This window comes from Aspergillus foveolatus, assembly GCF_047715535.1.
Source record: "Aspergillus foveolatus strain CBS 279.81 unplaced genomic scaffold BDW70scaffold_2, whole genome shotgun sequence".
Taxonomy (NCBI): Eukaryota; Fungi; Ascomycota; class Eurotiomycetes; order Eurotiales; family Aspergillaceae; genus Aspergillus; species Aspergillus foveolatus.
Window position 1 is genome coordinate 323,156 of NW_027396066.1, and position 14,864 is coordinate 338,019.

The 14,864-nt window shown below is 47.0% G+C and overlaps 4 protein-coding genes across 4 annotated transcripts; 1 reads left to right on the plus strand and 3 right to left on the minus strand.

Annotated features, from left to right (window-relative positions):
• Positions 1-2,794: 2,794 nt before the first annotated feature.
• Positions 2,795-4,242, plus strand: BDW70DRAFT_167590 (metallophosphoesterase family protein; the record flags this gene model as incomplete). The annotated part of the gene is made up of 3 exons (XM_073742270.1): positions 2,795-3,469; positions 3,543-3,817; positions 3,867-4,242. Exons 1-3 carry the CDS (start codon positions 2,948-2,950, stop codon positions 4,240-4,242), a joined length of 1,173 nt encoding a protein of 390 aa, XP_073600599.1. The 5' UTR covers positions 2,795-2,947.
• A 586-nt stretch (positions 4,243-4,828) lies between these two features.
• Positions 4,829-5,769, minus strand: BDW70DRAFT_126694 (MAPEG family protein). Its single transcript, XM_073735127.1, has 2 exons — positions 5,016-5,769; positions 4,829-4,960 (listed from the first exon to the last, which is right to left on the minus strand). The coding sequence occupies exon 1, from the start codon at positions 5,713-5,715 to the stop codon at positions 5,278-5,280; it is 438 nt and encodes a 145-aa protein (XP_073600600.1). The 5' UTR covers positions 5,716-5,769; the 3' UTR covers positions 4,829-4,960; positions 5,016-5,277.
• A 1,278-nt stretch (positions 5,770-7,047) lies between these two features.
• Positions 7,048-8,087, minus strand: BDW70DRAFT_146764 (SDR family oxidoreductase; the record flags this gene model as incomplete). Its single annotated transcript, XM_073738620.1, has 2 exons — positions 7,048-7,185; positions 7,242-8,087. The coding sequence occupies 2 exons, from the start codon at positions 8,085-8,087 to the stop codon at positions 7,048-7,050; spliced, it is 984 nt and encodes a 327-aa protein (XP_073600601.1).
• Positions 8,088-11,314: 3,227 nt separating this feature from the next.
• On the minus strand, positions 11,315-12,586 carry BDW70DRAFT_126696 (aromatic alcohol reductase). Its single transcript, XM_073735128.1, has one exon. The coding sequence runs from the start codon at positions 12,539-12,541 to the stop codon at positions 11,522-11,524; it is 1,020 nt and encodes a 339-aa protein (XP_073600602.1). The 5' UTR covers positions 12,542-12,586; the 3' UTR covers positions 11,315-11,521.
• Between the last annotated feature and the right edge of the window lie 2,278 nt (positions 12,587-14,864).

A 14,864-nucleotide genomic window follows, 5' to 3' on the forward strand; every position in this document is an offset into this window, starting at 1 on the left:
CTCTGCTGCAGCCGCGGGCCCCGCCTAATGAACGACGTGAGGGAGTCCGGAGTATGAAAAGTCAGTTGTAATGGTCTTCTCTTATAATGAGCCTTGCTGTCGCGATTGGCGTTTTCTCTAAGGAAATGCGTAATTGGGAGCACGCTGTGTAGGCTTTTCAGAGACCCACGTCTCACAGCCAGGGCCGCAAAGGCAGTTGACTTATGTATCGTGCTATGGCAACCAGAGGGTCAAGTGAGCTACATAATTACTTGGGGAGGATCTGCTCAGAAGGAGAAGCTCAGGGCTACCTAGTCTGAGGATATCCAATAGCGAATTGGCACCCTGCATACCCTAGTCCGCGTGACTGTCCCCAGCGTCCGGGCACAGGAGGCTTGTTACCCCCAATAGCATGCTCGGTTCAAAGGCAAAATTTGCCATTTCTGGCTCAGTGGTCCGTGTCCACACCGAGTGCTCCTTCAGCCGCAGCCGAAAATGTCGCCCGCCGACAGCCTCCACCATCAGCCTCCTTAGACAAAGCCTTGCCATAAACAGCAATCAGAGGAGCCGCGTAATTTTACCCCAAATGACCGGGAACAGTATGTTGAGGTTGATAATACACAAAATTGAGAAGTGATTCTTAATCAAGGGAAGTCACCCATGGTGCCCTCTTCAAGGGTCCAGGCCATACGTTGCTGCTGAGATAAGTCTGCCATAGAGCACAAACCCCATCACTAGGTCGGTTATCTGACTCTTGTTTACCGGTGAGAAGTTGATAGGTTTGACTTGGGTAAGATTAAAGTAAGATCAGGTTGAGATAAGGGAGAAAGGAATCCAGAAATTCCTTCCAAAGCCTACACAGCAGCCAGTCTTTGGAAAATACTTAAGAGACAGGATCAGTTGAAAACAACTAAGCTGGTTCAACCTGTTCAATATACTTTTAACTTAAGTACCAGGCTGCTAGGAAATAACAGTAGTCTGCTTAACCCTTTTATATAACACTTTTCTTACAAAGCTAGACAATACAACTTACGACAAGAAGTTGAGGCTTGAATATAGAATATAGTTTCTTGGAACTCTGCCAAACTCGACTACTATTTGCAGTAATTTCAACATTTAGTGATAGTGGTTCGAAAACAAATAGGGAATAATATCAGACAAGAGGTCCTTGATTGGAATACTGTCAGTTTGCATGGAATTTTCAACTGTAATGCTGCTCAATCCCAGTCTGTGGGAGCATGTGCTAGGCGATCAGAAATGGAGGTGATAGTTGTTATGCTGGTTGTGATAGGTAGTGGTGCATGTATTAACCTTACATAAAATTTACTGCGGTGAGTCTGCAGTGCGTGCTTGATAAATATAGGTTGTGATTAATAAGTTTGAAAAGCCCTCAGAAAGGACTAAGAACTACATGCCTACAAAGCCAGCTGCTTTGCAGTGATGCCAAAGATGTAGTCCCCTGGTCCTAGAGACTTAAGACGTAGAAAGTGCAGGTGAGCGCCGGTGGGGCTACGCTTTGGGTAGAAGCGGAAGTAGAGAGATTAGTAGAGATCCAAGTGCTCCAGCTTTGCGAGTGTCTGCTGTAACCAGAAGGTAGAGAAGGTCGGGAAGGTGTGGACTTGTTCTTTCTGCATGCATCAGTCAGTTTCTGAATGGACATGTAGGGAGTGCGACGAAAGCTGATTCTCAACGTTTAGCCTCAACGATCTCAGTCTTCCTAACACCTTAAGATCTTATTTCTGGGATCTGTAAAGTCGATAATCTACTGCTCTTTGACGCAAACTATGGAAAGAAGCAAGGAAAAAAAGATAGGCATGGTCCATTTAATGATATATATACAGGTAATGTGTATTCACTCCGTATACTTCATCATCGAATTGGGGGGGCAGTCTTAATCTAAACATCTTTAGGGAACTTATAGACGTTAAACATCTAACTGATGCCTATAGTAGCCGCGTGCAAGTTTGCTGCTCCTTGGTTTATGGAGCGCTCCCATAATTGTTTAGAAGCTCGGCTTGACTTGCAGAGAACAACAAAAGAATGCAGGGCACAGGGCTGGGCTGTCAGCCCTAAGTCTGAGTCACCAATCATGCAGTGGCCGGGCGAGCCTGCGGAAAAACTTCCCTCAGCTAGTGCTGCGCATAAATTAAACCGACTCTTTGCCTTACCATCAGCTTCCACATCAAGCATCCAGTTCCATTCTCAAGAGGACCACAGCATCGTCGGCCTCCCCGAGCCAATGTAGGATGGAATTTGATGAAGTCAAGCGGGGCTGTGATAGTCTTCAATATACGTCCCATCAAATAGGGTACCTTTCTCCAGGGCTAGCAAACGATACACATCGAAGAACAAGCCCGGCCTACGCCAAAAGGACATAATGTAGAAACTTCCCTCCACGCCGGCTATTAGCGTCGCCAAAGCGCGGGCATGCGGGGGTGGGTAAATACGCGCTCTATTGAAGTCACGCCACAATCTGCGCATCGCGAAACCGACACGACAAGCCCAGATTGACCGGCTTTCATGACTGTATATCACTCTCGGGCCTTTTGTATGTCATGTGTGACCAAGTCCATTGTACAGCTGGTGTAATTCGGAGCTAAAGAGCCGGCCTAATGCTCTAATGCCCGGAATCAAGTTGAGTTTGGGAGAGGTATGTGATTATTTGTGCTTTACAGTGATAGGCAGATGGTAGAGGGGCTGTAATGCATTGTCCTACCAGCAATGTTTGTAGCGATGCGCTTGCTAGCATATAATCTGTCTGTCCAGTAGGTTTAAAGTGTATCTGCACTTGCCTAATCCATTGTTGATAAAGCCAGCACTTTCCCATAAAAGACTGTAGAGGCTGGTCCTTCCTTAACAGCATTGGTCTCTGTTGAACCGCCTTGCGATAAGCCTTAACGGCGAAACGGGACCCTTCCAGTCCGTCCATTCCAAGCCCAATTTTATCTTCTTGCACAGCTGCTGCAAAATGAACGCACACAGTCTCCGCTTCTCCAAGGAAGGAACTTTTCAAATAACGGTCTTCTCAGACTTGCATTTCGCAGAGTACGAAAATACCGCTCAGGGCGCTACGCAAGACTTAAGAACCGCCGGAGTAGTCCGCAAGGTCCTGGAGCATGAAGCCTCTACCCAACTGGTCGTCCTTAATGGCGACTTGATTTCTGGCTACGGCACCACATCTGACAATGCGACGCGGTATCTGGATCAGGTTCTCGCGCCGATTCATGGGCTTGGCTTGCCGTGGGCCGTCACATACGGAAACCACGATAACGAGCGCTTTGCTAGATCGAGGGAACTGTTGGACTATGAGAGCAGGACGTACCCGGATTATAGTCTCACGAGGAATATGGGGCCGCGGGACGCGCAAGCGGGTATCTCAAATTATTACCTGGAGGTGTTCACGGCCGAGACTTCAGATGTTCCTGAGTTGCTTCTGTGGTTCTTTGATAGTAGGGGCGGATCTCAGCCTCACGACTGGGTGGATGACTCAGTACGTACGCTATTTTACCTCTTTGTCTCAAATGACTGACTGACTGACTGGCTCCTTACCAAAGGTTGTTCAGTGGTTCATAGACACAAACGCCAACCTCACTCACAAGTATAACAAAGCGGTCCCATCGCTTGCGTTCTTTCATATACCCATCACTGCGACGTACGAGTTTCAGGTTAAACCCGGAGTCGATGCAAGCAGACAGCCTGGAATCAACGGTGAGAAGGTCTGGTGGCAAGGCCGCGGCTACGACGGCAAGACAGGTCACGATGTGAAATTCATGGCGGCGTTGTCCGCCACAGAAGGTATGCTGGCTACATTTAGCGGGCATGACCATGATAACGACTGGTACGTATCGTGCTTCTGCCTCTTCAGAGGTAAAACGACTTCTCACTAGTTCAAGGTGCTTCAAGTGGAAGAGTCCGAGTGCTGCGTCGAGCAGCGCCGGCCTCAATGTGTGCTATGGCCGCCACACCGGCTACGGCGGGTACGGTAGCCTGGCCCGAGGTGCTAGACAGATTCTTCTGAAGCAGAATACCATCAAAGACGAGGTGGTGACGTGGATCCGACTGGAGGATGGGTTTGTCCCTGAGAATGTCACACTGAACGCGACTTATGGGCAGGATGAATACCATCCTCGCCACCTTCCACAGCGAACCGAGCTAAAAAGGAACATAAACATGGTTGAGGATATGGGTCAGGGCATCCAGCTCTATGTACCAACACTATATCTTCTCAGTCTTGTTCTGTTTTGGTGGAAAGTCAATTGGTGAAGAGAAGAGCTGAGGATGGCCAACTTACAGGTTAAAAACACACAGCTTCAAGTAGATCAGCCAGGCTAGAAATCAAGCTAAGCCACTGTGTATGCTGCTCTCAGCCCACAGTGGCTCTAATCCAGGTGCAAGTGCAAGTCTAATAGCTAAGATTCTTAATTTACAAGATTTTTATCGTCCTGTGAAAGCTCGACAGCCTGGAGAACGAGTAGCGTAACTGAGAGGTCAAGTCAGCACTTAGGACGAGGTACAAAATGAATAAAGACGAAGAATGAGCTACAATCAGCAATATCAGATATGAAGCGAAACTGAATGGGCTTCATCAACTTCAGGTGGAGCTTGATAATCTCGCAGTCGCCAAACCGACGCTCTGACGGCAAAGGCTTGCATGCGGATACAGGTCCTTGCTATTCAAGCTTGTTTTAACAGATTGAACGCTGACTTAGCAGAGCCCAAGTCAAGTACCAGTTAGAGCCTGAGGGCTCAACCAAACATTCCTCACTGTCCAACGACCATCGGTATAATGATTCTCCAATGGTGAATCTGACAGATTTATATATCCCACTAGTAGCCCTTACTAATATCGAGACCAAAGAGCGTTGGTCCAAACTCGCCACTGCTGATTCACGATTCCTTTAGAACGTTGATTGATAGCCAAATACGTGACGTGGAATTTGTGTTGGAATTCCACAGGAGGTAGTTTTTATCAGGTATCATTCTTATTATGCCATTAGCATGGCCGAATGACAACAATGATGGCCTAGGTAATTCACCTGGTACCGCGCAACTAAAGCCTAGATGGTATTTAATAGAAACACTGATAGTAACAGCAAAGATACTGCAGGTAAGCGAGTCCAATGGGAGCGTGACGCAAATTTCAAGCTATCTCGGGGCGGACACTCAGAAAATATTGGAAGGCCTAATTCGCAAGCAATGTCCCCCTGAGGCGGTTTGGCAGGGCCCCGGTTCTCTATACCTATGAATACTAGGTAGCAAACATACATAAATAGCGCTGGAAGTACTTGAAACCCTCCTTCAGAAAACCAACATCAACCCCCTGGCCGTCAATACTCCCAGCACCGCACTACTGGCCACGAAAACCGCGAAGCGCACTGGAATCCTATTAACGGTAACATGCACAAGACTATGCAACACCCTCAACCCCACATACAGCCAAGCCAACTTAAGGTCCGTAGGATCATCCACACCGCGATGCGCAATCGCCAGAGCGAGCGTAACGGCGTAAAACTGCGTCGGCTGCTCGAGGAGGTTGGAGAAGTTGTCTGCCTTCCAGCGGACCGGGGCAGGAATGTTGCGATTCATCTCCTCGCGAGTGGTAGTGTTGTCGATTGGGGTGCGCATCTGGGAGATGGCTGGGATGCGGGTTGCGTACATCCAGATTTCCATTATCAGGGTCCAGCCGTTTAGGGCAAGGATAGGGCGGAGGAGGGACGGGATGTTGATGCTGGACATTGCGGTGGTCTTGGAGTAAGGGTGGTTTGAAGAGCCTCTGATGGTGGAAGCTTGTGAGGTTTGAAGTTTATGGAAGTTTAATGAGAGGAGGATTGATTTATAGCCTTATTTAGAAAATGCGGAGGCCTAGAGGCGGAGTAATAGTAGAGTATATTATAGATTGATTGTCTGACTCATGGTCTCGTCTTATTCCAGGCACCGACATCCAGGCACCGACATTCAGTCGCGTTGCAACCATCAGGTCCAGCCTCTCTCGCTTAAATTCAGTAAACTTAAATTCAGTAAACTTGCCCAGGCACTCTGATGTCAAACAGCAATCTTATCAATGCCATGGCGCGTGCGACACTTGAAAGAAGACCTCAAAGTTCGCCAGGGCCCAGTTCTCCTGCTCGTATGGTTGGCAGTAATCAGCCATTGAACCACAGCGGGCTGCCATCGCGGTCTGATGGAGTAATTGCGGCGCGCAGAATGCAGTTGCTAATCTTCGCGGGTAATCTCCAAAGGTTCTCCCTCTTCCGCGTCTTGTCCTTCCCCTCACGCCTTAGGTCTCCCAGGGCACTTATGTTGCCAGCGCGGCCGTCATGAACTGCGTAGTCGAGGTTTCCGTCAAGCTTCTAGCCGAGCAAAGAGTCTCTTTATCGGCTGTCTGTCAGCTTAGTCAAGACTATTGCGAAATACTTAAATAGACCATATCATACACCTCAACCATCCCCTGTTCCTCATTCTCATCAACCAGGCTCATTCATTCGTTACCAGCTGCAGGGCGAGCTTCTGGAACTGGACATCGAGATAGATATCTATAGGCGGCAAGCTAGTGAGACATCAAACGACCTTTCTGGAGCTTATAATCGTAATCCTAAGCATAGACCCGAGAACTAAGTGCTGCACCGTTTAGTCGATGCAAATCATTCCAGCAAAATGTATCATCTGCCCGAGTTTGTCGTCAAGATGAAGTTCTTATTACTTATCATAATCTAAACATTACTAAGTCTATTTAAAGTGCCCTGAGCTATCGCTGTGACGATTTAACCTAAGTATTATCAGAGAAAAATAACTATAAAACTAACTTGGCAGGAGCATCATGAATCGTCATTTTAACTAAGTATGAACCCCTTTGCCAGAGCAGGTAAAGTTATATAGTGTATGGGCGGGAAGTTTTCCAAAGCATGTAGATAAATTCTGAGTCCAAGACTTATTATTAGCTGCCTGTGACTTGGTTTTTGATGCATCTGTAGCTTCCTCCGCTTAGACAAAAGGAATGATCAGGCATGGAGATTATTTTTTCGGCCTTATGAGTTATAAACCATGCTACGACGAAAAGTGAACAAATAACTAAACGTATTGAGTCTCATAGGGCACCGAGCCCAATTTGTCCACTAATACCTTCTCAGTCAACTTCCACAGATTCTCCTGGAGCTCGTGGTTCTGGGCTTCACTAGACGGACTGGTGGGACTACGATCGGGCACAATCTGAAATTTTCAATCAGTACACGGCTCTATTCGAGGGCTAGTAGTTAGAAACTTACGTATTGTCCCTGAATGGCGTCCTTGACGACGTCCTCTCCTGTAGCGGCAAAAAGCGCGGGTCTGCAGCCCTGATCGACAGGATCCTTCATAAACGGCCTGACAATCGCGACACCAACCTTTCCAAGGACGCCGTATGCGTCCTCCGCCTGCTTCTGCTGGTCAGTACTGACAGCACCAGGGTGAGTCGCGTTCATCCAGGGCCCAGTATCTGTCTTTGGATCGAATCCAAGCTGGCCCTTTCCTTTGCGCTCAGCCAGCGCTCGGATATATAAGACCATCGCGAGTTTGGTGCGGTTGTACAGCTTGGTTGGTCCAATATCCGTATTGAGCTCTTCGAGAGATGCAAACTTGACGTCGCTGATTGCGCGGTGCAGTTCAGACGACTGCAGCACCAGACGAGAGTTCGGCGTCTTCTGGAGCAGCGGAAGCAGGATGCGGGATAAGTGGAACTGAGAGATGTGGTTGACTTGCATATGGCTGTCGATGCCGTCTTTGGTCAGGTTAAAGACTCCAACGCCCAGGCCCGCATTGCAGATGAGGCCGTCGAGCCGGTCGAGCTTCGAGGCCAGCTCTTTGGCGACCTGGTCAGTCTGCTTTAGATCTTCGAGCTCGATCTGCACCGAGTGGACTTTGGAGGTGTCGCCGTACTTCTTGAGACCCTCAGTGGCTTCCTGAATGTGCTCCTCCTTCTTGCCGAGGAGATAGAGAGCGGCCGGGTTGTGCTGGAGGAGGTGGGCGCAAATACCGAAGCCGATGCCGGCGCTCCCTCCGGTGACGACGTACACCTTCCCAGAAAGATCTGGGATATCAGTGTTGGGGTTGTATGTGTTACTGTTTCCAAACATGATCCGTTATATCTCGATTTAGCTCACTTGGAAAGGCATAAAAGATTCGAGCAAGTAATTTGTATGCCAGTGCCGCTGAGGTCGTGGGATCATGGTGACGTCAAGGCCTAGGTCATCATGGCTATTTGAAGGGCTGAATCAGCGTATTCGGTGAATGCATTAGGCTTTCTCGACAAGGGCAAAATTAGGTAAACGGCAGGGAACCTTGGAAAAGGGAGAACCTGTGGGCAGCGACGGTTAGCGGGCTTAGAGGGGGACCCTGTTGCAACTACTTCGGGCCGCCTGCGGGGAAACTATCAATATCTTACGACTAAGGATCTTAGAATTCAACGAGTCATAAAGAATTGTATCTGCTGAACAGACGAAATTATTTAAAGACTCAAATGGCAAGAGATCGAGCACCTATTTAAATATTGCTTATCGGTTGTATCAGTACGACAGGGCAGAAGCCTCATCAATGGAGGATAAGAAATATAACATAGAATGCTGCAGACAAGAGTAGGTTGTGATATCCAAAGAAGCAACATTAAGCCAGGAGTAAAGTGCTAGATGTGAGGAATAACTCAGAAATATAAGCCCAGTAGCCGTTTCTGTATAATATTCTCTAATCTGCTTCCTTGAATTACTCCCGCCCTGCTCCCCAGATTGCAATAGCAACTTGGTGGTTCTGGAGTCCAACAACGCCTGTTGGCTGTTGCTTGTCATCTTCTCCGATGTCAAGTAGTAATTAAAAGTAGTCAAAAAAAAGGAAAAGAACATTGAGTTAGGTGGTCCAACAAATCAGTTTCGCGCTACTAAGAACAGTTGCTAGCTGGATAAGGTTTTTTAATTTTACCTGTATAGAGACCTGTAGTTTAGGGCTGGATTTCACGAAATTTTTGTTTAATACATTAGCAAGTCCTTAGTTGAAGTTTTCTTCACAGACTGGTGCTCTGAATGTAATAACATCGCTACACTAGAATTCATTGTCCTAATCGTCGAAATACTTTTTTGATTAATTTAACGAAGGTTTTGGTTGCGAATGGCTTCAGGTTCGCTAAGTACTTTGAGGTGGCAAATCAACCAGGGTGGGTGGAATGGCCGGGAATCACGTAGAAAGCATCTTCATAGGGTTAAGGTCGGAGGAATGTGTGGGAAAAGAGATGAATAATCTGGGCTGCTTTATACTGTTTGATAATTGATTCCATATACGTCTAGTTATAGTTATATATGGCATTAATGGAAACTTTGTTTTCCATTTTTGTTCTGTCCACTCTAGGCGCAAAGCCCACTGCAAATGCCCGTTTATATGGTACACCTATCCTTAAGCTTTGAAATAATGTTCAATTGAGCGGTGAGCGTATCGCCCAGCTTTGCGACATCGCTGGGTGGCATCTCCCTACGGGCTCTCGCAGCCTGGCCAACCTTGACAACATCTATAAGCGCCAGTGGCCTCAAGATCAAACTAAAGATCGCCAGGGGGCCATTCTCTGGATCATCAAGGATTGTGTAGACGTTTAGGGCAACAAGCCCACCTCACCGTGGAGATCATAGGTCATGAACACAGTGTAATCGAGATGCTTAGCCATCTGAGCAATAGGAAAAGCCTTGAGATACCAGTATGAAGCCGGTGCAGCAATGGATAAAGACTTTTTTTTGGCCAGCTGCCCGCGCATGAAGATAAGGAACTTTTGGGCCGTCGGTTTCAAGGCCCGGTGGGGTCCCTGGTATGCCAGTGGCCTAGAATTTGAGGGCAATTCGTACGGAGCTCAGCCAGTAATCCTCATCTTGCCCTATTACTGGAGGTAGACATACCCCTGGATATTCCCAATCAAAATCCACACCATCAAGCTCGTGTTCTGCAACGAAAAGCAGCTACGTTTGTTGCAAAGGTTTTGCGATTCGGTGGACTCATGGCCTCACCAAGTATATTGTATGTCTCTGGCTCGGTTGAATAGCCCAAGCCTCCAAAGGATATAATCCTCTTTATATTTTCCAGGCTTATGAAGTCTTCCCACTGCTTCTACGTGTCAACGATCTTAACGCTCTAGTCTGACGAGTCGACTTCCGCAAACGCCTAGTGAATATGCGTGTAGCTTAAATCGGTATTGTTCCTGCATAGCTAGCGGAGGTTGGTGTAAATTGAGTAGAGCCTACAGTACCAGGGGCTTGCCACCAGATGCTGGTGCAAGAGTCCTTTCCGCTACAATTTATCCCTGTGGTAGGAATGACAGCTGGCGGAATTTTGAACTGGGCAAGCGTAGGCCAGCGGATCATGTGGATCATGCCTTGCTTAACATCCACACGGTGCGGCCCGTTCGGGCCGAACGCTTTGATCGCTACGCTGCGTCTTGTGGGTCTGACCGAGGTGCTCCCTTGCAACGCCGTATACATATTGAACGGCTCTATTAGAAATATATGTTTTATCTTGAATGCGAGGCCAAGCACCTCAGTGTTGAGAACCAAAAGCTGTGGCACTGGGACGACATTCCTGACCGGCCCACCACAATGAGAAAGCTGAAGGTAACAGTGCAGCGAGGGAAAAGCATTGATCGCTGCCACTAAAATATCTGCAATGCTTTTTCCTAATGTTCTATAAGAGTACACAACACTAATGTGAGGAAGTTTCTCCGCTTCCGTGTAAGCCGCGCATTCTGGACACGTACGTTTCGCAGTCGAATCGACCAGTGCCATCCACGGTCTGAATGCTAGGCGCCGGCCCCAAATAATCGATAAAGCACACGCATGGGTAGATGTGAATCAATTTTGAAAGTATTGAAGACGGTCACGCCTAGCTGCATCCACACAAGCTGCGAAAGGGACGATGCAGTTGTCAATTTGGTAGAAACGGTTCATGGTTATTATTGAACTCGGCGTCCATACTCTGAACTTGGAATGCTAATATAGAATAAAAATGTAGAAAAAGTCATATTCTGCTGAAGATAAAACTATCGCTATTTTCTTCGCTTTACTGCTCTTTGGTGAGATCAAGTTCTTTCTCCATGGCTGGGTTCTGCGATGTGAGCCCGAACATTGCATTGATAGCCTAATACAAAGCATTCTTACAGTTGCCAAAAGGCACTGGCGACGTGCGCTGGACAGCTCCAGGTGCTGAAATCGCTCGTGACAGTACTCTAATATGTGTGCATGGAGAGTAGAGTTAGTAACCAAAGTGTTAACAGATAGGGATTCAGCGGAGTAACCCAGAGATTAGAGCCTCTACTGCTCAGTGCGGTTTAATCAATCAAAGAAGAGAAGCAAGTCTGGTATAAGGTGCGTAGATTAAGCTGTTTTTACCGTCATTGATAGCACCACAACTTATGTCTTCGGTTGCACATACTTGCCATCATCGCCAACGCAGCCTCCTAGTCTGTGCTTCCGTTTTGAAGCTACAAGCGGCTATGTACACCTGTAATACAGAGCTCATACTACGCATTTTTTCTACTAGAGGAAAATCACGCCCAATACCTCTCTAGAAACTCTCCAATCGTCGTAGGCCTCACCTCTGGGCAAAGCTTATTCAAGCTTCCCTCAACGACAGACCGTCCCTTCCCACAAACCATCATATACTGAACATCAATTCTGCCTAGAATATCTTCCTTGTCAAGCCCATCCAGCCTCTCCTGCAGGTCCCGTCTGCTAACCGTCCTAACTTGAACTTTCTTTCCCAAAATCCTTTCAATCAACGCAATAACCTCACGAAACGATCTCGTATCTCCAACCATTCCCAACTCCCTTCCGCCCCAAGGCTCCTCCACCCCCAATGCGGCGACTATAAACCGGCCAACGTCCCGGATATCAGTCATCGTAAGCTTGGGATACTCGCCTTCGTCCGATAAAGGGACCTCAATCCATCCCCCGTCTCCATCGCCATTATCGCGACGTTCATGATTCTGGTGCTGACCACGAAGATGAAAAATCAACTCCCCTTCCCTGAACCCTGCTCTTCCCTCGAGCTCTCTTGGAGCGCCAATAGCAAGATAATTCATGAACATCCCACATGGAAATGCGGCGCCATCGATTTCCCCCTTTGCAACAGCTTCCTTGACCTTATCCCAGACAATGATCTTCCCATGGTCGACATCAACATCTCCATGAGAATGCTGGGGAAGTGCAAACTCTGACGGCGCAAACCGCTTACATCCTGCTGCTATTGCCGCGGATAAGAGGTTTAATTGGTAGGTCACTATTTCGGGACCGGGAATGAGGAGCGTGCTCACGACGGTGTGGATGTCGAATAGAGACGCTGTTAGAGATTCGACGGAGGTGTAGTCTACGTAGCGGATTTCTGTTTTAGTTCCAATATGTTTTTCTGGATGAAAAGAGGTAGTATAGATAGAGGTTGTGTTCGGCGGGTTTGCTGATGTTGCTCGGGAGAGGATGATCGGAATGTATTTTGGGCTGTCGTGAAGCGCTGACACGAGAGAGGAGCCGATTGTGCCTGTGCCGCCGGGGATTGCTATTTTTTGGGACATTGTTTCTAACACTTGGGAGGGTTGAGAGGGTCAGGTCGACAGAGGTTAGGTGAAGCCTGTGGAGAAGGAGTAAGAAAGGTGATGGTTTTTTATAGATAGGTTTAAGTTACCATATTACGTCAGGAGTCTCGTGCTGAGAGTTTGATACGAAGGATATGAGTCATTTTACTTCGTATCTGTTTCATATTTATTTTTATTTGATTCGCCGAGCACAGTGGGGTACCAGGCAGCATTACACAACTGTAGACGCCGAGTATCGTTTAGACGGCGAAGTTGATTATCAGATGATTTTCGGAGCCAGCAAAGGCCAGTGTAATTACTCGAAATAGCTACAAGCGTACTCGCACCTATATTGTCGCACGTATGGAATGCTCGCATCACTTTTGATTCTTTAATTTGTCAAAGACCGGAACTTTTCACTAGTATGTTGGCTGTTGAAAGAGAAGAAATCGCAGATATATTAGTACAGTTGTCGAAGAGGAGTCTTGCGTTATAAGTCCTTTAGACCCTCGCTTGAGCTACTCTGACTTGGCCTCGCAGGTATATCCCTTGACCCTTATCTGAGCCCTTATTATTACTTGCCGTCATCTCTTGATGCAGAAACGCCTTGACAGAGCCATTGGTCAGTTGCGGAGGAACGTTAACTTAGCTGAAGGAGAACTCCAGCACGGTCAGGAGGAGCCACCCTGCAGATGGTGCCTGATGTGAGAAGGGGATGTTTTAGTCTTCAATCACTTGAAAACTGTCTTCTTGTGTTGTTCATAGCGTAACCTGTCCTTGATCATTACTTCTAAGATCCAATTCCCACAAAGTTTGAATAGAATGGTTTGGCTTCAATTGTGAATGTTAATCCATTGCTCCAGGATGAGGTTGAGTTGGCTGAGTCACATGGTCTGCATGGCTTGAGAAATCTCGCCTCCTAACCTCCTGAACAGACCCAGTACAATTGAACAAGTCTTGCATATCCTTGGGATGTGCTTGTATTCTGGTAAGTAGATGTACAGCAAGTCTTGAATTTAACAAGATTCTTGCAACTTCGCACAGAATAGCTCCCTTTCTCATCTTGAAATTTGACAGCTGCTAAAACCTTGTTTATGATGAAAGCAGAGGTATTAAATTATTATCTATATAGTCTGGAAAGCCTAACTTCAGCACAAGACCAGCCACTTTCAACCAGTAGATGCAGTGAAGTGTCCTTTCAGAAATGGTAAAGGTAATACTCCAGCTCATCCTGCCGTTTGAATAGGAGTTATGACAAACAAGAAAGCAAGATGGTAGTAAAGGAAGATTTCCTTATGCTAACTGACTTAACTCACTTTTTGCCATTGTCAGCAGTTTAGTCAATCTGGTGGTATATTCTTATGCAAAGCACACTAGAAATCAGGAGATGGCTTAGAAGGTGAATGAACTCTCACGAGTTATCAAATAGAATTAAAGGAGAAAAACAGAGCATCTTACAGTAGCCTGCAGTAAGCAATATATTGGTGTCCAATACAGACTATCTGAAGTCTCGACGTTTAACTACACCTTCGGGTGACAGACAACCTAAGAAATGTGAGCGATGTTCATGACACATGTCAGTAATCAAATAACACTTTAGAATTGAGAGGTACTTCATTACTCACCTACCTAACAGTTTATTTAGATGGTGCTAAAGTCGCGACACGAACATATGCCATGTTGACTATGCCAATGCCGCAAGGTCTACTTATTTCCCACATGGACTTTGTCTTGTCCATCAGTATAAAGCCATAATATTGTGACAATGTGAGTGTACTTTTGAGCCCGTGTACTAAATACCAGGATACTGATTAAGCTGCTCGCGAATCTCGTGTTCAATGACACATATATCAATAAATTCAAGAACCTCATTCATTCCTAACATACCAAAGCGGACAAACTGCCCATCTTCATCGATACGGCCACCGCCCAAAATGGTTCGTAGGATCTGAAATGCGAGTTCGTAGGTGCATGTTCTGGCGCCAAAGGCCTGGGCCAAGCTCCCTAGCCAGCGTCCTGCCACGTATAGGTGGGACTCAAGAATATTACATACCAAGGTCTCTTGCATGTATCCGAAGCATGGGAAGTCATTGGCGAAATGTTGTAAGCCAAACAACTCCTCAATATCCCGGTTAAGTAGTGTTCTAACTGACACGCGATGCTCCACGTATTCCAGAGGGATCTCCCACTCGAATGAATAGTCGTACTTGAAGAGATCGGCATTCTGTATGTGACTTTGTTGCGCAAGCTTCTTAGCATGATGGGGTCTGTTGTAGTTTTCACCACCCGGCACTCGAATAATGGCAACCCAAATTGTTTCTGG

Bases quoted from the DNA above. Each gene is read 5' to 3' on its own strand.
- BDW70DRAFT_126694 (XM_073735127.1), bottom strand. From the start codon at position 5,715: ATGTCCAGCATCAACATCCCGTCCCTCCTCCGCCCTATCCTTGCCCTA.
- BDW70DRAFT_126696 (XM_073735128.1), bottom strand. From the start codon at position 12,541: ATGTCCCAAAAAATAGCAATCCCCGGCGGCACAGGCACAATCGGCTCC.